The following is a 21,721-nucleotide window of genomic DNA, read 5'->3' on the forward strand; positions in this document are numbered from 1 at the left end:
TTATGTGGGTGCTTGGTGCCCACTGTTTCATCATGTCCTCATGACACCTTATTCCCTAGTTACCCTGACATCCCTCGTGTTTTTAGAGAGTGGGTTTTGTTCTGTCACCCAGGCTGGAGTGCAGTGGCCACTCACAGGTGCCATCCCAGCTCACTGCAGCCTTGAACTCCTGGGCTCAAGTAATCCTCCCACCTCAGCCTCCTGAGTAGCTGGGAACACAGGCGCACACCACACACCACCACGGCTGGCTTTTACTGACCCCCTTTTAACACGCGAGGAGCACGAGTTCAGTTACACTCGGGAGACAGGAGTGTCTTACCTGCAGCCAGTCAATGTGGAGTCAGAGTGAGGGCCAGGCCCACCGTTTCTGGTCGAGCAGTGATCCCAAAGTGAGTCCTCAGACCACAGTCAGCATCCCTTGGAGACTCCTTAAGAGTGGACATTTTGCAGCTCCACCCCAGACCTTCCGAATCAGACGCTCTGGGAGTAGCAACGTGGGCCTAACGAGCTTGCCAGGTGATTCTCATACACCCTCAAGTTTGAGGACTGTGGGGTTGGAGTCACTATTTTAGCTGGAGTTTCACTGGGTGGCCATGGTGGTTGACCAGCAGTTGTGGGAGTGAGATGAACAACATGGCCTCATTCATCCGTTCCTGGAGATTTAGATACCATCTTTGTGCCGGCCGTCCCACCTGTGTCGCCTCGGCCCGGGACTACCCTCTGAGCTCCAGACACTCAGACCCGACGTATCTGTCCCTGGGGTGCTGGTTTCCTTGTGCATGTCCTTCCTTCCCTCCCAGTGGATGGCAGTGCTGTCTGGCGGCCGCAGGTCAGAAATCAGGGGCCGTCCTGATGACGTCTTCCTCTAAGCCCTCACTTCTAGCCTGTTGGTGAGTCCCATGTCCTGTGGGACCGATTTCGAAAACATGCCTGGCACCTGTCTGCTTATCTCCCTTCTCATTGCCAGCACCTTGGCATTTCCTCCCAGGACAGTTGACGGGGCCTCCTAAACTGCCTGCTCCTTTTGGTCCCACGCAGGCTGACAAGGCTTCTCACACAGCAGATCATGGCAGCTCCTGACTTGAGACCTCTGAATGGTTTCCCTTTAAAAACCACGTACACCCTCCTGAGCATGACCTGCAGGGCCTGCCTGCCTCTCCACCCACTGTGCCCCCCTCTCTGTGTGCTTCTCAAGCAGCTTTTGGCTTGGAATGTTCTCCTCCCACCCCCAGGCCTGGTGCCGCCTTGTCCACGAGGCTTCAGCCCAGAAGTCTCCCCATATTTTGTGACCGTCATATTTGAAATGTATTCTTTCTCCATCTTGTTTTTTGGATAACACTTCCCACCACTTGAAATGGGTTTGTGTTTTCATCTGTGGCTTATTCTTGGTCCATCTCCCAACTGGGCTGGGACCTGTGCAGGCTGGGCTCTCACCCTCCTGCCCACTGTCAAGTCCAGCACCCAGCATAGGGTGGCACGCTGGGAGGACTCGGTGTTTGTTATTAAATGAGTAGATTCATTTGTCCAGCAGAGTTATTAAACACCTGCGAGTAACAGTGCTTGCCATTCATTTGACACCTTTGATACGCCAGCCATTATCCTTTTATTATCACTTTTGAGGTTTACAACAGCTGCTTGTGAAACAAGAAAACTCTTCTGATTTGACAGATGAAGAAACTGAGGCTTAGAGGGATGAGGCAGCTCATTTACCAGGCCTGACGCTTGGCCAGCCAGTGAGGCCTGCTCTGGGTCTGCCTGTCTAGAGCCTGTGCCCACTGCCAGTGTCTTCCCCTGGAGGTAGCGTGCATTCACTGGAGAGGATTTGGAAACAGTTCACATTTAAGAGGAAGGGGATGTCAGGACCCCAGTCACAGCAACATCAACAGTCTCTGGCTCACTTGAACAAAGGCAGGACTGGTTAGAAGGATGTTGCTTTGCTTTGATGAGGGAATCACAGGGAAGCCTGAGGAAGCAGGCCTGAGGCTGCGGGGGCAGAGCCCACAGACTATCTCTCCAGCAAACAGCCCAAGATGCTGGAGCACCCTTTTTCCATCCTTGGGTTTCATTGCCCAAGATTCCTAGTCCCCAGGAGAGGGAGGCCCATCAGCTGAGCTTGGGTCCCACACCCAGCCCTGGGCGCCCTGATGGACTGTCCTAAAAGGCTGCAGCTGGTGGCAGAGGTGTGGCTTCCCAGAGGAGTTGAGGTGCTGTTGCCAGAAGAAGGGGCACACTGAAGGTGGATGTCCTGATCAAACTAAACGAAAGAGCAAAGGCAACAAGAATCCACATCTACAATCCCACCACCTGGAGAGAGATGCTCTTAGCACTTTGATCTGTTTCTTTCTAGTTTTTTGGGAGGGAGTCGGGGAGACAGGGTCTCGCTCTGTCACCCAGGCTGGAGTGCAGTGGCGTGAGCTCAACTCACTACAACATCTGCCTCCCAAGTTCAAGCAATTCTCCTGCCTCAGCCTCCTGAGTAGTTGGGATTACAGGTACGCGCCACCACACCTGGCTACTTTTTTTTGTATTTTTAGTAGAAACAGGGTTTCATCATGTTGGCCAGGCTGGTCTCGAGCTCCTGACCTCGTGATCCACCCACCTTGGCCTCCCAGAGTGCTAGGATCACAGGTGAGCTACCGCACCCAGCCCTCGTTTTTCTTTGATGTGTATTAAATATAATACACAGATTTTAACAAAGCTTTCATCCAATATAGTTATCCTTTTCTGCTTATTAATATATTTTTGGCCTTTTTCTGTCATCAAACATTCTTCAGAAACATGAGTATTTTTTTTTTTTTTTTTGAGACAGGGTCCAGCTCTGTGGCCCAGGCTGAAGTGCAGTGCTGAAGTTGGCTCACTGCAACCTCTGCCTCCTGGGTTTAAGTGATTCTTGTGCCTCAGCCTCCCAGGCAGCTGGGATGACAAGTGTGTGTCACCATGCCTGGCTAATTTTTTGTATTTTGTTTTGTTTTGTTGAGACAGAGTCCCGCCCTGTCGCCCAGGCTGGAGTGCAGTGACGTGATCTCAGCTCACTTCAACCTCCACCTCCCGGGTTTAAGTGATTATCCTGCCCCAGCCTCCTGAGTAGCTGGGATTACAGGTGCGTGCCACCATGACCAGCTAACTTTTGTATTTTTAGTAGAGACGGGGTTTCGCCATGTTGGTCAGTCTGGTCTCAAACTCCTGACCTTGTGATCCGCCCGCCTTGGTCTCCCAAATGTTGGGATTACAGGCATGAGCCACCACGCCTGGCCAATTTTTTGTATTTTTAATAGAGATGGGGTTTCGCCATATCGGCCAGGCTGGTCTCAAACTCCTAGTCTCAAAGTAGTCTGCCCGCCTCGGTCTCCCAAAGTGCAGGGATTACAGATGTGAGCCAGCGTGCCCGGCCAGAAACATGATATTGTTAATAGCTGAAGACGTCTTGTGAGTAAGCCTCTGTATGGTCATGTTCTTAGGGTGAATTCCAAGAAATACAATTCCTGGGTCATGCGAGGAAAGGTAGGGTTCGGGTATATATCACATAGAAACTTGTATTCATTTCCACTGTACCCACCGTGGGCAGGGTCCTTTCCTCCTGCCGGGGTCTAGGCTGGGCCACATAGGGTCAGTCAATAGAGGAAGCAGGCCGTTGAACAAACACACGAAGACGGTAAAGTGCGCAGCAGATCTGAGGAATTCAAGGTGAATTTAGTTGGCTGGTGGCTACAGGGGCTGGTTGGGAGTGGAGTTGGGCCAGGTGAAATGGATTAGTTTATCCAAATCTCCCAGCTGTCCTCATGGTTTAGCCACACCACCACCTTTAACCCTAGAACTAAGACAAAGGGAGAAGTGTGGGTGGAAGTGAGTAAGGTGAAGGTTGCCCCGAGCACCCCCTCGCCCACCGTTCATGCCTCTCCCACCCCTATAGACTGGTACTTCTTCCCTGGCTGAGGGTGGGCAGGTATTAATGGTTCCTCTGCTCCATGCCTGGGGGAGGCAAGGAAGGGCTGGAGGTGGGTCTCAGGATATGTCTGCACAGGACAGAGGTCTCCTCCACGGTAGCCCTGGTCTAGGCTCAGGCCCCAGAGCACTCACAGTTCCTTCCCCAGCTCCTGTCCACAAGTAGGATCAGCCTTTGTTGCCAGAAGTGGAAACTTTTCTCCTTGGTTGATTTTCTTTCAAGACCCAGTCAGAGGATGGAAACCTGACTGCTATGAGGTGTCTCGCTTTATCACCACACAGAGGGAGTTGAGTTGGGTTACATTCAGGTTGCCAGAACCTTCTTTCTGGCTGGAAAGAAGGTTTCCCAACATTCTGAACCCAAATCACTCAGTAATAGTTAACAGTAGCCAAGTTGGTAGTATACATCTCCAAGGGCTTTCCCTGTAGTGATCCATTTAGCCTTCATAGTAGCCCTACAAAATATGTGTTTTTATCATCCCTGTTCTACGGATGGGCAGACTGAGGCACAGAGAGGTGAAGCACAGGGTCAGTGGCCAGAAAGTGGGGAGTCGGACTTCAGAGACCGGGCTCTGCTCCTCAGCCTTGCTGTCTCTTCTCGGACTCCCTGACTCGGAACTTAAGCAGCATGACCTGTACCTTTTCACCCCGCAGAGAGATTTGAAAATCCATGTCAGGTTCTTCATGCACAGGCATGACATTTTACTCTGAGATTTTCCAGTTCAACAAGGGGAGTAATCACAAGCCAAATTAAGGGAGGGGCTTGGGTGCGAAGGGGTTTGTGCTCTTCTGATTCGAAGTCTGGTTTCCAGATGATATGTCTGCCCGATTCGGCACTGATTTTTAGAATAAATGTCAAAAATTCCCCCTTCAGGCCGGGTACAGTGGCTCACACTTGTAATCCCACCACTTTGGGAGGCTGAGGCAGGAGGATCACTTGAACCCAGGAGTTCGAGACCAGCCTGGGCAACATGGTGAGACCCCCCCCCATCTCTACTAAAAAAAAAATTAGCCGGGCATGCTGATGTGTGCCTGTAGTTGCAGCATTTTAGGAAGCTGAGGTGGGAGGATTGCTTGAGCCTGGGAGTAAGTCCCTTTCTCAAAAAACAAAAACAAAAACAAAACAAAAACCCACTCCTTAATTGAACCTCTTCCTCTAACCTGAAATAAAAATGTAAAAATGTAGACTTTTTTTTCTTTTAAAGATAGAATTTTGCTCTTTTTGCCCAGGCTGGAATGCAATGGCACGATCTCAGCTCTCTGCAACTTCGGCCTCCTGGGTTCAAGTGATTCCCCTGCTTCAACCTCCTGACTAGCTGGGATTACAGGCACCTGCCACCATGCCTGGCTAATTTTTGTGTTTTTCGTAGAGACGAGGTTTCACCACATTGGCCACATTGGCCAGGCTGGTCTCGAACTCCTGACCACAGGTGATCCATCTGCCTCAGCCCCTCAAAGTGCTGGAATTACAGTTATGAGCCACCATGCCTGGCCAACATAGACCATATATATATATATATTTTTAACTTAAGATAATGAATTATATTTGTTTTTTTTTTTGGAGACAGGGTCTCGCTTTGTCATCCAGGCTGGAGTGCAGTGGTGCAATCTCGGCTCACTGCAACCTCTGCCTCCCGGGTTCTGGCAATTCTCCTGCCTCAGCCTCCCGAGTAGCTGGGCCTGCAGGTGCGTGCTACCACACCCAGCTAATTGTTTGTATTTTAGTAGAGATGGGGTTTCATCATGTTGCCCAGGTTAGTCTCGAACTCCTGAGCTCAGGCAATCCGCCTGCCTCAGCCTCCCAAAGTGCTAGGATTATAGGCGTGAGCCACTGCGCCTGGCCTTTGCATATTTTACATTGAATTTCCAGTTGCTCCCAGTACATTTTCCAGTTACTCCCTGTAGGACTTATGCTAAAAGGCTTGGCACTTTCTCTTGGCACGTAAAGAAACCCTAGGTTCTTTTGGGGGTGGCATGGAGGCCACACTGCCAGCATTCAGGAGCTTTCCCCGGAGCTCCTGAACCCCAGTGGGTCTCATGGTGTTTCTTGGCGTGTTTCTGTCCCATACCAGTGTTTATTTGTAAAATAGTCTATTCAAAAATTACCAAAAATGCTAATTGGCATGGGGTTTCTTTTAGGGGTGATGGAAACATTCTGGAATTTAGATAGTGGTAATGACTGCGTAACATTGTCAACACACGAAAGACAATTGAATTGTACACTTTAAATTGGTGAATTTTATGGTATGTGAATTACATTTCCAAAAAAAAAAATAAAATTGGCTGTTCAGATGGCTAATAATTCCCAAACTAACTCACTCCTAGTTAGATCTGGCCATTTTATCATTGTAATAGGGATTGTAGACAAAAGTGCATGATCCCTTTATTTATTTATGTAATTTTTTTTTTTTAAAGACAGGGTCTCGCTCTATTGCCCAGACTGGATTGTAGTAGAATGATCATAGCTCACTGCAGCCTCTAACTCCTGAGCCATCGTGCCTGGTCATAATACCTTTCAAGTGTCCTAGATCAAGCCATTCATTCTGAAAACCTCCAGTTTTATGGTATTCTTTTTCTTTTTCTTCTTCTTTTTTTTTTTTTTTTTAGATGGAGTCTCTCTCTGTCGCCCAGGCTGGAGTGCAGTTGCGCAATCTCGGCTCACTGCAAGCTCTCCCTCCTGGGTTCATGCCATTCTCTTGTCTCAGCCTCCCGAGTAGCTTGGACTACAGGCGCCTGCCACCACGCTGGGCTAATTTTTTTGTATTTTTAGTAGAGATGGGGTTTCAGCATGTTAGCCAGGATGGTCTCTATCTCCTGACCTCATGATCCGCCCACCTCGGCCTCCCAAAGTGCTGAGATTACAGGTGTGAGCCACCGCGCCCGGCCTATGGTATTATTTTTCTAAGAGTGTCATTCACCCACCTCCCATACCTGCATACCCCACCCTCCTTGATTTAAGGCCTATCTTGGATCTGCTCAGCTGAGTGGAGCAGGACTCTGTCCCTTCCAACATTTTGCCTGCCAGGGACCGTGTCTAGCTCATAGATTTCTATTTCTGATGTGTGCATTTGGTCGTGGGCCTGTGAGCCACATGGCACAGGAAAGGCAAGGAGGTGGGGTCGAGAGCTGCCAGCCATCTGCCCCTCTGATCTTTTCCAGCACTGTCCTCTGCCAGCATCCCCCTTTACTCCTGTGTCTTCTTGGTAATCACTGAACTCTGCTCTCGAGGTGGTTCATAGACTTCTGTCTGCACTCCTAGGTCTTGGAGAGAGGGCCTCCCCTGGGAGTCCTGCCAGTAATTCTTTAGCTACATGTAGTTTTAGGTTCCATGGCAGGCATTTTTCCTGATTCTGGTTTAGAACCACAGCACCGCTTTATGCTTGGATACCTTTACATTCATCTGGGCTGAACTATTTTCTCCCCAGAGCTTTCAGGAACCAAAATGGTGATCAGGTGATAAACAGCCCTTCTTCCAAATAGCTGCTGATAAACTTAACAGACAATTCCTTGTCCAAGCCTACCCTTGTCAGGCAAATCTGAGCTGAAGGCACAACACCCCCACCAGTGTCAGTGTGCACATGATTATAGCTGATGAACCTACCTCAATGCACCATGGTCACTCAGAGCCCATAGTTTACGTCACGGTTCACTCCCGGTATCCTGCGTTCTGTGGTGTTGATGACTGGGGAGGCTGTGCGTTGTGTGGGAGCATAGGGTATATGGGAACTCTGTACCTCTGCTCAATTTTGCTGTAAACCTAAAATTGCTCTAAAAAATAAAGGGTCTTAAAAAAAATCCACAGCGAATGAGAGTCCCTCTTGCTCCGTATCCTTGCCAGCATTTGGTATTGTCGGGGCTCGGGATTTTGGCCATTCTCATAGGCATGTAGCAGTGTCTTGTTGTTTTACTTTGCATTTCCTTGATTAATGATATTGAACATCTTTTTAAGCAAGTAGCCCTTCATATATTTTCTGTAACGAAATGTTCAAGCCTTTTGCCTAGTTTCTCATTGAGTTGTTTGTGAGTTGTGAGAGTTCTTTAGATATGCGAGAAACAAGTTCTTTATCAGATAATGTGTTTTACAAATATTTTATCCCAGTCTGTGATTTGTATTTTAATTTTCTTTTTCTTTTTGTTTTTCTTTTTTGAGAGACAGAGTTTTGCTCTGTCACTTCACAATGGCATGATCACGCCTCACTGCAGCTGTGACCCCCTGGGCTGAAGTGATCCTCCCACCTTAGCCTCCTCACTAGTTGGGACTATAGGTGTGTGCCACCATGCCCAGCTAATTTTTAAAACAATTTTTTTTTTTTTAGAGATGGGGTCTTGCTATGTTGCCCAAGCTGGTCTTGAGCCCCTGGACTCAAGCAATCCTCCTGCCTCAGCTTCCCAAAGTGCTGAGATTACAGGTGAGTTTTCTCAACAGAGTCTTTAGAAGAGGATAAGTTTTATACTTTTAGGTTATGATCCTTTTTTTTTTTTTTTTTTTTGGTGACGGAATTTCACTCTGTGGCCCAGGCTGGAGTGCAACGGTGTGATCTTGGCTCACTGCAAGCTCCGCCTCCCGGGTTCAAGCCATTCTCCTGCTTCAGCCTCCCAAGTAGCTAGGATTACAGGCACCCACCACCATGCCCAGCTAATTTTTTTGTAATTTTAGTTGAGATTGGGTTTCACCATGTTGGCCAGGCTGGTGTCGAACTCCTGACCTCAGGTGATCCACCTGCTTTGGCCTCCCAAGGTATTGGGATTACAACAAGCGTGAGCCACCGTACCTGGCTCCTTTTGAGTTAATTATCATATATGGTAGGAGGTGAAAATAGAGGGTTTTTTTTTTGCATATAGATCCAGTTGTGCCTCTGTTGGAGAGGCCACCTTTTCTCACTGAAGTGTTGTGGTAGCCTGGGGTCCATTTCTGGAATGTATCCTGCTTCTCTGATCTAAGTGTCCCACCTAATGTAAATACCACACTGTCTCAGTTACTGTAGTTTTTTTGTTTTTTTTTTTTTTGTTTGTTTGTTTTTTTGAGATGGAGTCTCCTCTGTCATCAGGCTGGAGTGCAGTAGTGTGATCTCGGCTCAGTGCAACCTCTTCCTCCTGGGTTCAAGTGATTCTCACACCCCAGCCTCCCGAGTAGCTGGAATTACAGGTACGCGCCACCACACCCAGCTAGTTTTTGTATTTTTAGTTGAGATGGGGTTTCACCATGTTGGCCAGGATGGTCTTGATCTCCTGACCTCACGATCTGCCCACTTCGGCCTCCCAAAGTGCTGGGATTATAGACCTGAGCCACTGTGCCTGGCCAGTGTAGTTTTATAGCAACTTTTGAAAGCAGCGTGAGTTTTCCAAAATTACTCTTCATTTTAAAAATTGTTTTGGCTATTCTGGGGCCTTTGCATTTCTATAGAATGTTTAGAACAAGCTTGTCAGTTTCTACAAAGAAGCTGGTGAGAATTTGATTCCAAGTGCATTGTAGCTAGAAAGCTTAACAATATTGGCTCTTCTGATCCACAGGCACACACACATCCTCGTTTATGTAGGCCACCTTTATCTTCTCTCAGCAATGTTTTGTGGCTTTCAGTGTACCAGTTTGCACATGTTGTGTTAACTTTGTCTGTATGTCATGGTGTGGTTTTTTTTTTTTGGCGTAGAGACTATCTTTATAAAAATGATTTTTAATATTTTATAGTGGTAAATACACATGATAAAATTTATCAAGTGTACAGTTAAGCTTATTTCATTTTTAATGCTATTATAAACTTTGTTTAATTGCAATGTCCAAATGTATAGAATACAAGTGATTTTTTTTTTTTTTTTTTTTTTGGAGACGGGGTCTCACTCTGTTGCCCAGGCTAGAGTGCAGTGGCACGATCTCGGCTCACTGCAAGCTCCGCCTCCCGGGTTCATGCCATTCTCCTGCTTCAGCCTCCCAAGTAGCTGGGACTACAGGTGCCCACCACCACCACGCCCGGCTAATTTTTGGAATACAAGTGATTTTTAAATTTTAATTTGTAATTTTTGTGGGTACATAGTAGGTATATATATTTATGAGGTACATTAGATGTTTGGATACAGGCATGCAACATGTAACAAACACGTCAGGGCAGATGGGGTATCCATCACCTCAAACATTCAGTCCTTTGTGTTATAGACAATCCAGTTATATTCTTAGTTGTTTTAAAATAAACAATTTTTTTTTTTTTTTGAGATGGAATCTAGCTCTGTCGCTCAGGCTGGAGTGCAGTGGCATGATCTCTGCTCACTGCAACTTCTGCCTCCTCGGTTCAAGCAGTTCTGCCTCAGCCTCCCAAGTAGCTGGAACCACAGGCACGTGCCACCACACCTGGCTTATTTTTGTACTTTTATTAGAGATGAGGTTTTGCTGTGTTGGCCAGGCTGGTCTCGAGCTCCTGACCTCAGGTGATCCACCTGCCTTGGCCTCCCAAGGTGCTGGGATTACAGGCATGAGCCACCACGCCTGGCCATAAACAATTAAATTATTTTTGACTATAGTCACCCTGTTGTGCTAGCGAATACTAGGTCTTATTCATTATTTCTGTTTTTTTGTACCCATTAACCCTTTCCACTTCCCCTCTAAATACTCCTCCACTCCCCTTCCCAGCCTCTACTAACCATCCTCCTACTCTGTCCATGAATTCAATTGTTTTAATTTTTAGCTCCCATAGGTAAGTGAGAACATATATAGCTCTTTCTGTGCCTGGCTTATTTCACTTAACATAATGACCTCCAGTGCCATCCATGTTGTTGCCAATGACAGGCTCTCATTTTTTTTTTTTTTGTTGAGACGGAGTCTCACTCTGTCACCCAGGCTTGAGTGCAGTGATGTGATCTCTACTCACTGCAACCTCCGCCTCCCGAGTTCAAGTGATTCTCCTGCCTCAGCCACCTGAGTACCTGGGACTACAGACGTGCACCACCACACCTGGCTAATTTTTGTATTTTTAGTAGAGATGGGGTTTTATCATGTTGGTTAGGCTGGTTTTGAACTTCTGACCTCTTGATCCACCCTCCTCAGCCTCCCAAAGTGCTGGGATTATAGGCATGAACCATCACAGCCAGCCACCATGTGTCCTCTTTTGAGAAATGTCTATTCAGATTTTCTGCCCATTTTAAAATCAGATTATTAGATTTTTTTTCCCATAGAATTGTTTGAGCTCCTTATATATTCTGGTTATTAATCCCTTGTCAGATGGATAGTTTGCAAATACTTTCTCCCATTCTGTGAGTTGTCTCTTCACTTTGCTGACTGTATCCTTTGCTGTGCAGAAGCTTTTTAACTTTGCTGTGCAGAAGCTTTTTAACTGGATGTGATCCCATTTGTCCGTGTTTGCTTTGGTCGCCTGTGCTTTTGGGGTACTACTCAAGAAATCTTCATACAGACCAAGGTCCTGGAGAGTTTCCCCAATGTTTTCTTTTAGTAGTTTTTGTATATGGAAAGAGATAGGGGTCTAGTTTCATTCTTTTGCATATGGATATCCAGTTTTCCAGTGCCATTTATTGAAGAGACTGTCCTTTCCCCAATGTATGTTCTTGGCACCTTTGTCAAAAATGAGTTCATGGTAGATATATGGATTTATCTGTGGGTTCTGTATTCTTTTTTTTTTTTTTTTTTTATGTTGAGGTATGTTCCTTCCATACCCAGTCTTACTCTGTCGCCCAGGCTGGAATGCAGTGGCGCCATCTCAGCTCACTGCAACCTCTGCCTCCCGGGTTCAAGCGATTCTCCTGCCTCAGCCTCTGGAGTAGCTGGGACTATAGGTGTATGCCACCATGCCCAGCTAATTTTTGTATTTTTAGTAGACAGGATTTCACCATGTTAGCCAGGCTGGTCTTGAACTCCTGACCGACTCAGGCTATCCGCCTGCCTTAGCCTCCCAAAGCGCTGGGATTGCAGGCATGAGCCACCGCACCTGGCCTCGTTCTGTATTCTTATCCACTGATCTATGTGTGTTTTTATGCCAGTAATATGCCATTTGGGATACTGTAGCTTTGCAGTATAATTTAAAGTCAGATAATGGGATTTTTCCAGTTTTGTTCCTTTCGCTTAGGATAGCTCTGGCTATTCTGGAATTTTTGTGGTTCTACACAAATTTTAGGGTTGTTTTTTCTATTTCTGTGAAGAATGTCATTAGTATTTTAATGGGGATTGCATTAAATCTGTAGATTGCTTTGGGTAGTATGAACATTTTAACTGCATTTATTCTTCTAATCCATGGACATGGAATGAATATATTTCCACTTTTTGCATCTTCAATTTCTTGTATAATGTTTTATAGTTTACATTGTAGAGCTCTTTCACTTGGGTTAATTCTTAGGTATTTTATTTTATTTTGTAGCTATTTTAAATGGGATTCCTTTCTTAATTTTTTTTTCAGATTGTTGTTGTTTTCAGATTTTGTATCCTGCAACTTTGCTGACTTTATCCGTTCTAGTAGTTTTTTGGTGGAGTCTTTAGATTTTTCCAAGTATAAGATCATGTCATCTGCAAACAAGGATAATTTGAGTTCTTCCTTTCGCATTTGGATGCCCTTTATTTCTTTCTCTTGTCTGATTGCTCCAGCTGACTTCCAGAACTGTGTTGAATCATAGTCGTGAAAGCAGGCATTCTTGTCATGTTCCTGGTCTTAGAGGAAATGCTTTCCGTCTTTCCCCATTCAGTATGGTACTAGCCATATATAGGTCTGTCATATATGGCTTTTATTATGTTGAGGTATGTTCCTTCCATACCCAGGTTTTTGAGGGTTTTTTTTTTTTTGAGACGGAGTCACGCTCTATCACCCAGACTGGAGTGCAGCGGCACCATCTCGGCTCACTGCAAGCTCCGCCTTCTGGGTTTAAGCCATTCTCCTGCCTCAGCCTCCCTGGTAGCTGGGACTACAGGCACGTGCTTCCACACCTGGCTAATGTTTTGTATTTTTAGTAGAGGTGGGATTTCACGGTGTTAGGCAGGATGGTCTCGGTCTCCTGACCTCGTGATCCGTCTGCCTTAGCCTCCCAAAGTTCTGGGATTACAGGCGTGAGCCACCGCGCCCAGCCGAGGGTTTTTATCATGAAAGGATATTGAATTTTATCAAATACCTTTTCAGCACCAATTGAAATAATCATATGTTTTTTGTCCTTCATTCTGTTGATATGATATATCACATTAATTGATTTGCATTTGCTGAACTATCCTTGCATCCCTGGGATAAATTCCCCTTGGTCATGCCGGATGATCTTTTTTTAATGTGTTATTGAATTCAATTTGCTAATATTTTATTGAGGATTTTTGCATCAATATTTATCAGTGATACTGGCCTACAGTTTTCTCTTTTTTTTTTTTTTTTTGATGTGTTTGTGTCTGATTTTGGTATCACGGTGATACTGGCCTCATAGAATGAGTTTGGAAGTATTCCTTCCTTCTCTATATTTCTGAGTAGTTTAAGTAGGATTGGTGTTAGTTTTGTAAGTGGTAGAATTCAGCAGTGAAGCCATTGGGTCTCAGCCTTTTCTTTGCTGGGAGACTTTTCTTATGGCTTCAATTTTTGTTACTTGTTATTGGTCTGTTTGTTTTGGATTTGCTCATGGTTCAATCCTGGTAGATTGCATGTGTCTAGGAATTTGTGCATTTCTTCTAGATTTTCTAATGTATTGGCATGTAGTTGCTCATTGTAGCCATCAATGATCCTTTAAATTTCTGTAATATCAGTTGTAATGTTTCCTTTGTCATCTCTGATTTTATTTATTTGGGTCTTCTCTCTTTTTTTCTTAGTTTGGCTAAAGGTTTGTCATTTGGTTTAGCTTTCCAAAAAACCAACTTTTTGTTTCTTTTCACAAAACCAATTTTTGTATTTTTTTATATTTCATATTCATTTATTTCTGCTCTGGTTTTTGTTATTTCTTTGCTTTGCTTTTCTTTCTTTTTTTTTTTTTTTGAGACAGAGCCTTGCTCTGTCACCCAGGCTGGAGTGCAGTAGCACAATCTCAGCTCACTGCAACCTCTGCCTCCTGGGTTCAAGCCATTCTCCTGCCTAAGCCTCTCAAGTAGCTGGGACTACAGGTGCCCGCCACCACGCCCAGCTAATTTTTGTATTTTTAGTAGAGATGGGGTTTCACCATGTTGGCCAGGCTGGTCTTGATCTCCTGACCTTGTGATCTGCCTGCCTCTCAAAGTGCTGGGATCACAGGCGTGAGCCACCACGCCCGGCCTGCTCTTGCTTTTCTGTTTCTTTAGGATGCATCATTAGGTTGTTTACTTGAAGTTTTTCTTCTTCTTTTTTTATTTTTTTAGAATTCAGGCCCCCACAAAAGCATTTTCTTCTTTTCTGATGTGGCACTTATAGCTATAAACTTCCCTTTTAGTACTGCTTTTGCTGCACCCCATAGGTTTTGGTATGTTGTGCTTCCATTATCATGTGTTTCAATAAATTTTTCAGTTTCCTTCATTTCTTCATTGACCCACTTCATTCAGGAGCATGTTGTTTAATGTCTGTGTGTTTGTATAGTTTCCAAAATTCCTCTTATTGATTTCTAGTTTTATTCCAAAAATACATGTGATTTTTGTATATTGACCTTATCCTGTTACTTTGCCAAATTAATAGTTCTACTTGCTTTATGTAGACAATTTGGGGCTATGAAAGTCTAGTTATAATAATTACATTTATTTAGTAACATCTGTATCAGGCATTACTCCAGGTGTCCTCACAGTGTTTTATTTCATCATACCAGCAACACTGTGAGGAAACTGATCTAACAGTGGAAGTCACTGGCTGGCCCAAGGTCCCCAGCTCACATGTATCAGAACCACAGGGGCAAGAGGGGAGACTTAGGGCCTAATTTTGAGGGTAAGACAAAAAGCTAGAATCCTTTTTCTGAAGACTTTCTGTGTGACAGGTGCAGTACTGAGACTTTGATGCACAATTTTCCACTAAATCCCCACGAGGTAGATGCTGTTCTCATCCCTGTGTCACCACACAGGGACTGGGCAACCTGCTGAGGGATAGAGATACTCACATGAGAAGCTGGTGGTATCTATGAGCAGTGGCCACATAAGTGCTCATGGCTGGGCTCCAGGAGGCTCAGGGGGAACCCCATGCCCTCTTCTATTTTTACCTCTTACCATATATAAAATTTGACCCTGGCCGGGTACAGTGGTTCACACCTGTAATCCCAGCACTTTGGGAGGCCGAGGTGGACAGATCATAAGTCAGGAGTTTGAGACCAGCCTGGCCAACATGGTGAAACCCTGTCTCTACTAAAAATACAAAAATTTAGCTGGGCGTGGTGGCGGATGCTTGTGATCCCAGCTACTTGGGAGGCTGAGGCAGGACAATCACTGGAACCCGGCAGGTGGAAGTTGCAGTGAGCCAAGAGCACGCCATTGCACTCCAGCCTGGGGGACAGAGCAAGACTCTGTCTCAAAAAACGGAAAAAAAAAAAAGCCCCAAATGGGTTAAATACATATAAATACATATATACATGTAAAAGTTAAAAGTATAAAACTTCTGCTCTTCAAAAGGTACTGTTCAGAAATGAAAAGACAAATCACAGATCATGAAAAAATATTTGCAAAATGCATTGTCTGATAAAGGACTCTTTTCTAGAATACATAAACTACTCTCACAACTCAATACAAACAGCCCACTTTGTTTTGCCACTTGTGTGGCCCCTGGGAAGTCACCAACCCTCTCTGAGCCTCTGTTTCTTCATCTGTACGGGATCTCGTCACCACTGTCATGGTGCATCATTTTCCCACGCAGACCGTTTCTGCAGAGCAGCTCCGTGTGTTGTCTGCAGACTGGCACCAGTCCAAGATGAAACATAGAAACTCAGTGCTTGTGATTGGAAACGTTCATGGCAATTTGACAGTGATGCAGTGTTCAGGCACATGATTTGATTTCATATCTTACAAAAGCACTGGTCCCAGTGCAGTGGAAATTAAAAAAACAAAACCTGACCCTTCTCTTCCTACACTCCCAGATTTTCCATGTTCCAGCCTCACTCCAAGGTTTTCCCCATTCCTCAAACACCTGAGCACCAGCCTGCCTTGGAACATCAGTGTTTGTTGTTCCTCTGCCTGAAATGTTCCTGCCAACCTACGGAGAGCCAGCCGCCTTGTCAGTCGGCTCCAGAGCAGATGCCACCGTTATAGTGAGGCCTCTGTGTGAGGCTGGAGCTCTGTGCTGACTGCAGAGCCCTTGCCCCCCCGCTGGGGTTGTCTGTGGTCTGTGTGCCTCCTCCTGCTATGTGCATTCCATAGGTCTCCTGTTGACCGTCGTCTCTCTGGTTCCTGGAACTGTACGTCATGCAATATTGGCTAAATTACTCCACGAGTAAGGGAAGTTTGGCTACCTGGAAGGTTGCTGTGAGGCTTAGATACGATGACGGACGCTGCGTGCCTGTGGAGTAGTTCTGCTAAAAACATTAGCCCCAGGCTCTTGCCCCGCATCCAGCCTTCACAAGCAACTTACAGTCCTGTGGGGCAGATGTGAAGTAAGTTATAGAGATGTATAGCTCCAACTGTGACATTGCTAGGAAGGACAATTAGAGTGGGAAGGCTGAGGAGGTGACAGCTTTAGAAGGATAGGTGCTCACTGGGCTAGGAGAAGGGCCCTGTGTGCATGTGTGTGTGTGCACGTGTTCTCTCGTGTGTGCATGTGTGCACACACATGTCCATGAAGGAATGTTCCAGTCAGAGGAAATGACACATGTGAGGCTCTGAGCAGGAAAAAGCATAATACGGTCAAGCACTGAGAGGAGGTCGCTGTGGGTGGGCGCGGTAAGCGAGGTGGCCACAGGGAAAGATGGCGCTGGGACAGCCGTAGGGCTGGTCTGCTCGGCACATCCAGCCCTTGTCTAATGTCCTGTGTGCTGGCCAGTTGCAGAAGGTCATGCAGTGTCTGCCTTCGTGAAGTGGGGCTCCTGAAGCAACCTCCAACTGGAAGAAAGCCACCCCAAGGCACCCATGTCCCATCCCCTTGTCATATACAGGGAAAAACGGAGTCCCTGAGAGGGCAAGGACCTGCCTGGGCTCTGCCCCAGGTTGGCAGCTGATGCACAGAGCTCCCTGCACAGCCTGGGCCACTCAGTGTTTCTGTTTGTTTATGCAGGAACCAGAGGAGCTTTGGGAAAAAGTGCATCCGGTCCTGCCTGTCCTCTGCTTAAAATCTGCTGCTGGTTAATGTCTGTAGTTGTAACAGGGTCTGTGAGTTAAGGTGTTGGTTGCCAGTGTCAGAAATCAACAAGGGTGTTGGAATCTGGGCGGCTGTAGAGACAGCCTGGAGCTGGGCAGGGCTCAGTCAGGGTGCCTGGGGCCCATGGGCCAGAGCAGGTGCCATGCTTAGGCCGCGCCCACCCCTGGCTGCACTGGGGTGGTGAGAGCAGCCAGGACCTGCTACCCTATAGGAAAAAGTCAATTTCCCCAGGGAATCGAGGAAAAGGGAAAAAATGCAGAGAGCCCACCAGTGGCGACAGGGTGCCGGTGGCTTGCCAGGCCCCGGTCTGCTCCCCGCCCCTGGGGAGTACCAGCACCCCAGCTTGCTATCCGTTGGCCCAGACACACCCCACCCCATTTCCGTCAGCGCCTGGAATGCGCTGTGTGCTAGGAGTGCCCCTGTGGTCAGCTTGCACGCCCTGAAGAAAGTCTTCCTTGGGCAGCCTGTGGCTTCTTTGTAGGCCTGTCCCAGGTGTTATGTAACTCATTGTTTAAGAGGGCCTTGACCGCTGTCTCCTCAGCTGTAAGCTCCCTGAGGGTAGGAGCTGCTTTTCGTCTTGGTTTTCTTTGTTCAGTGCCTAACAGAACGCACTGCCCGCATGCATGTGGGGCAGGAGGTGGCAGTGGCCCAGCAGGTGGCGGGGGTGGCAGACATGGCCGTCCTCTGCCCCCTGTGTTTGGGTTGTGCTGTGCAGTGTTCGCTGGGTGTGAAGGGGGGACAGGGCTGCGTTTGTCATGACTCTGCTGCTTTCTAGCTACTGGGGTGTGGACCAGCCATGCGTGCTCCCTGAGTGCCGGCGTCCTGGGCTGGACTCCCTCCCAGCACTGACTGCCTGGCGCTGGGCTTTGGCGTCAGGCTTCCGTCCCTCCCTGCCTGTTAGCTGAGGTCTAGGCTGACCCCTACCCTTGGCTCTGGGTTGGCTCCCAGGTCTGATGTCACTTTCTTCTCACTACCCGCCCCCGCCTGCTTGCGTCCAGTACGCCTGGGTGGAGAAGCACTTCGGCCCTGACTTTCTGGAGCAGATTGTGCTCACCAGAGACAAGACCGTGGTCTCTGCTGACCTTCTCATAGACGACCGGCCGGACATCACAGGCAAGTGGCCTGCGGCAGGTGAGGAGCATATGGGGAGGGCCCGAGCCTTGGCCGCCTTCTCCTGGGCAGTGAGCACTTAGCTGCTTCCTGCCCCACTTAGTCCTCAGCTGTTTGCCAGGCACTGAGCCCTCCCCTTCGGGAAGACAAGGCCCCTCTGTATGGGCTGTGGCCTGGTGCTCCTGGGAGCTGGGAGGAGTGGGTGCCAGCTCTAGGGTTAACTTGAGGGGTGGCCTTGGGGAAGTCCCTTCAGCATCAAAGCCTTGCTTTCTTCATGTAACACGGGGACTCAACTCTGGTCTCCAAATGTTTGTTTTTAGCAGCAAAACCCAGAGGGCACAGCAGAGCTCCTGCGGGGAAGGTGGGTTGGGACAGAAGACCCCCCTCCCAAAAAACATACAAGCCAGTCAACTTTGAACTGCCGTAGAAAGGAGAGGGAGACGGGCGTGGCGACTCACGCCTGTAATTTGGGAGGCTGATGTGGGTGGATGGCTTGAGCCCAGGAGTGTGAAACCAGCCTGGCCAACATAGCGAGACCCTGTTTCTGCAAAAAAATACAGAAGTTATCTGGGCATGGTAGTGCCTGCCTGCAGTCCCAGCTACTCCAGGGGCTGAAGTGGAAGGACTGTTTGAGCCCAGGAGTTGGAGACCAGCTTGGGCAACTTGGTGAGACTACCTGTCTCTACGAAAAAAACCCCCCCAAAAATTAGCCAGTGGTGGTGGCGCATGCCTGTGGTCCCTGTGACTCTGGAGGCTGAGGTGGGAAAATCACCTGAGCTGGGGAGGTAGAGGCTGCAGTGAGCTGTGATTGCACCACTGCATTCCAGTCTGGGTGACAGAATAAGACCCTGTCTCAAGAAAACAAAACAAAACAAAACACAACACAACACAGGAGAGGGGAAGTGTATGGGTTTACCTAACTGAAAAGAGGGGTGAGGAGGGCCTTGGCCAGCCAAGTCTAGGCGTTGAAACTGCCCGTGAGTGTTGTTGCTTTGCCTCCTGGCTCTGCCCTGGCCTGCTTTCCCGACATCCTCCTAGTAGCCATCGGTAGTTTCAGGTCTAGTCTTTTGGACACCCCAGTGGGAATATACATTCTATTTTTCCCCTGATGGTTTTAGCACTGGCTTGGGAAACATGCCCACCTCCATCACTGTGTCCAGAGGGTGGATTCCATGGCTGTACCCATCCCACCCCACCCCACCCTCCCCAGCCTCGTGGATTCCTGCCAGAGTCAGGGCAGACAGTGGCCTGTGGGGGCCGTGACCTTCAGGGCCCAAAGGCTGACTTGGCCTCCATCTCCAGCCACAGGGAGCTGGGGGCGGGTGTATAACCCAAAGGGGTGGCATCTCACCAGCAGCACCAGTGTGGACACGAGGGATTGAGGCCTGGAAAGGCTGCAGGGGGTCTGTGGTCAGCGGCTGGTGAGCTACAGAGTTAGTGCCACCTGACCTTCCCACAGTGGGCCAGCAGGATGGCGGGGCACGGAGAGGGAAGTCAGGGGAACGCCGTGTGGTGTAAGCCATCAGGATGGCGGAGCACGGAGAGGGAAGTTGGAATACCATGTGGTATAAGCCACCAGGATGGCGGGGCACATGTCTCTTGGCAGCGCTGGTGGTGACGGCGGCCTGCACAGTCAGTCCCTGTTGACTGAGTGCTAGCTGCGCGTACTGAGGGCCTCCTTGCTGCATCTCGTGCCATCCTCACACCCGTTGCGAGGCAGGTGTGCGTGCAGTCACCACTTTACAGAGGAAACTAGTTTCGGTGAGGCCAGATGCCTGCCTGGATTACCCACATTTCCACCCTAGGTGGCTGCGTTCCAGGTCTCCACTGCTGAGCTGAGTGCTGCTTTCCCACCCACAGGGGCCGAGCCAACCCCCAGCTGGGAGCATGTCCTCTTCACCGCCTGCCACAACCAGCACCTGCAGCTGCAGCCCCCTCGCCGCAGGCTACACTCATGGGCGGACGACTGGAAGGCCATTCTGGACAGCAAGCGGCCCTGCTGAGCTGGACTGTGCTTCGGGCTCCTCTGTGGGGCTCTGACCTCAGGGCTCCCAGCTCGGGGCCTGTGGGGCCAGTACGCTGCTCTGGGGGTCCCTCCCAGACTCCTGGGCCCCATGACCTCCTGCTGCATGTCCCTTCCCTTCCCCAGCCCTGCCAGGCCTTAACCTGATCACAGGGCAGGGCTGGGCCCTCTGGGCGCTTGGACATAGACATGTGGTCCCAGGCCATTCAGCCTGACCTCGGGCAGCAGGCTCCAAGCTACCAGAAGCCCAGGGGCTCAGGACAGGGAGGAGTTGAGGCCACTGTTCAGGGGACTGGTGGCCCTCTCCACTCCCTAGGCAAGTTCTCTGAGGCAGAGGGGAGTTCCCTGTTCCCAGAGTCTGCAGCCATCAGCAAGGAGGACGGGAACCCGGCGACTGAGGTGCTTCCAGGTGAGGATGAGCCCCACTTATGGTCTCAGCCGCAGCACTGCTTATTCCAGCTGCCCTGCCCAACCTGCTCACCCCACACGACCTTCTCTGTATTCAGCAAACACTCACTAGGTGACAGCGGCCACCAGGCTCTGTGCTGGGGGACGATACCGGCCCTGGCCTCGACCAGCTCAGAGGTTTCTCACACCTCTGTTCCCAGGGCCCTGCTCAGGGCCCAGCAGAGAGTCCATAGGCTTGAACGTGTGTTGAGTGCATGAAAAATAAATGCTGTTCACGTGTGTAGCTCAAGGCTGTGGCCTGCCTCAAGACCCTCTAGCGTCTGCCCCCCTGGGACCCAGCTTCAGGTCTTGTAAGGGGGCAGTTCCACTGCACTGAAGACAGGCAGAGGAAGGCATGACTTCAGCCTGCACCTCGCAGGGTGGGCCCTAGCAGTGGTCTCCTTGGGGCATCTCCCCGCTCTGGTTGGTGAGGCTTAGGAGATGGGCCTTAGTGGTGGTCTCCTTGGGCTACCCACCTGCTCTGGTTGGTGAGGTTTAGGAGATGGGCTCCAGACACTCGGCTGCTTTCTCAAGTGCCTCCTTCCCGCACCTGCCCCAGTGCCCCAGAGCAGGGTCCCCCATCCTCTGCTCTTCTCCCAAGGCCAAGTTTCTCTAGGGTCACAGGAGCCCTGTGGGGGAAAGCTGGTGTTAGAGCCTCAGCTTCTGTTCCTTTTGACCCACTGGGAAGTGGCAACTTGAACCAGCCACCTCCCCACTACCCTTTGGAGAGGTTTTGGGACGACTTTCTTGTCCTTATGCCCTTCCCCTTACTGCTCTGACCACTCTCCCATCATGGCCCTTGAAGGGAACATGGGTTGCCCACACCCCTAATCCACCCCAGCTCTGGGGCCCTCCTGGCAGGCCTCTCTGCCGTATATGACAGAGATGCTTTGGGCTGCCCTGGAGGCAGGGTCAGGTAGGAGGGAAGACAAAGGGAAGGCATTCATGGCCCAAGGTTGGCTGAGCTTTTTGATGTTCCTGTTCTTATAGTCTCAGGAGCTTAGGCTCC

General features: G+C 48.8%; 1 protein-coding gene across 2 annotated transcripts in view; it reads left to right on the forward strand.

The window, feature by feature from the left end:
* NT5M (5',3'-nucleotidase, mitochondrial) overlaps positions 1–20,956 on the forward strand; it is a 38,389-nt gene extending 17,433 nt beyond the window's left edge. The window contains exons 4-5 of one of the 2 annotated variants that reach the window (XM_003912400.4): positions 18,131–18,245; positions 20,103–20,956. In XM_003912400.4, coding sequence (XP_003912449.1) covers positions 18,131–18,245; positions 20,103–20,245 — 258 coding nt within the window. In that variant the 3' untranslated portion in view covers positions 20,246–20,956. The remainder of the gene's footprint in view (positions 1–18,130; positions 18,246–20,102) is intronic. The other variant, XM_017950384.3, reaches the window with a different exon arrangement.
* The last annotated feature ends 765 nt before the right edge of the window (positions 20,957–21,721 follow it).

Source organism: Papio anubis, chromosome 17 (genome assembly GCF_008728515.1).
Source record: "Papio anubis isolate 15944 chromosome 17, Panubis1.0, whole genome shotgun sequence".
Classification (NCBI taxonomy): Eukaryota; Metazoa; Chordata; class Mammalia; order Primates; family Cercopithecidae; genus Papio; species Papio anubis.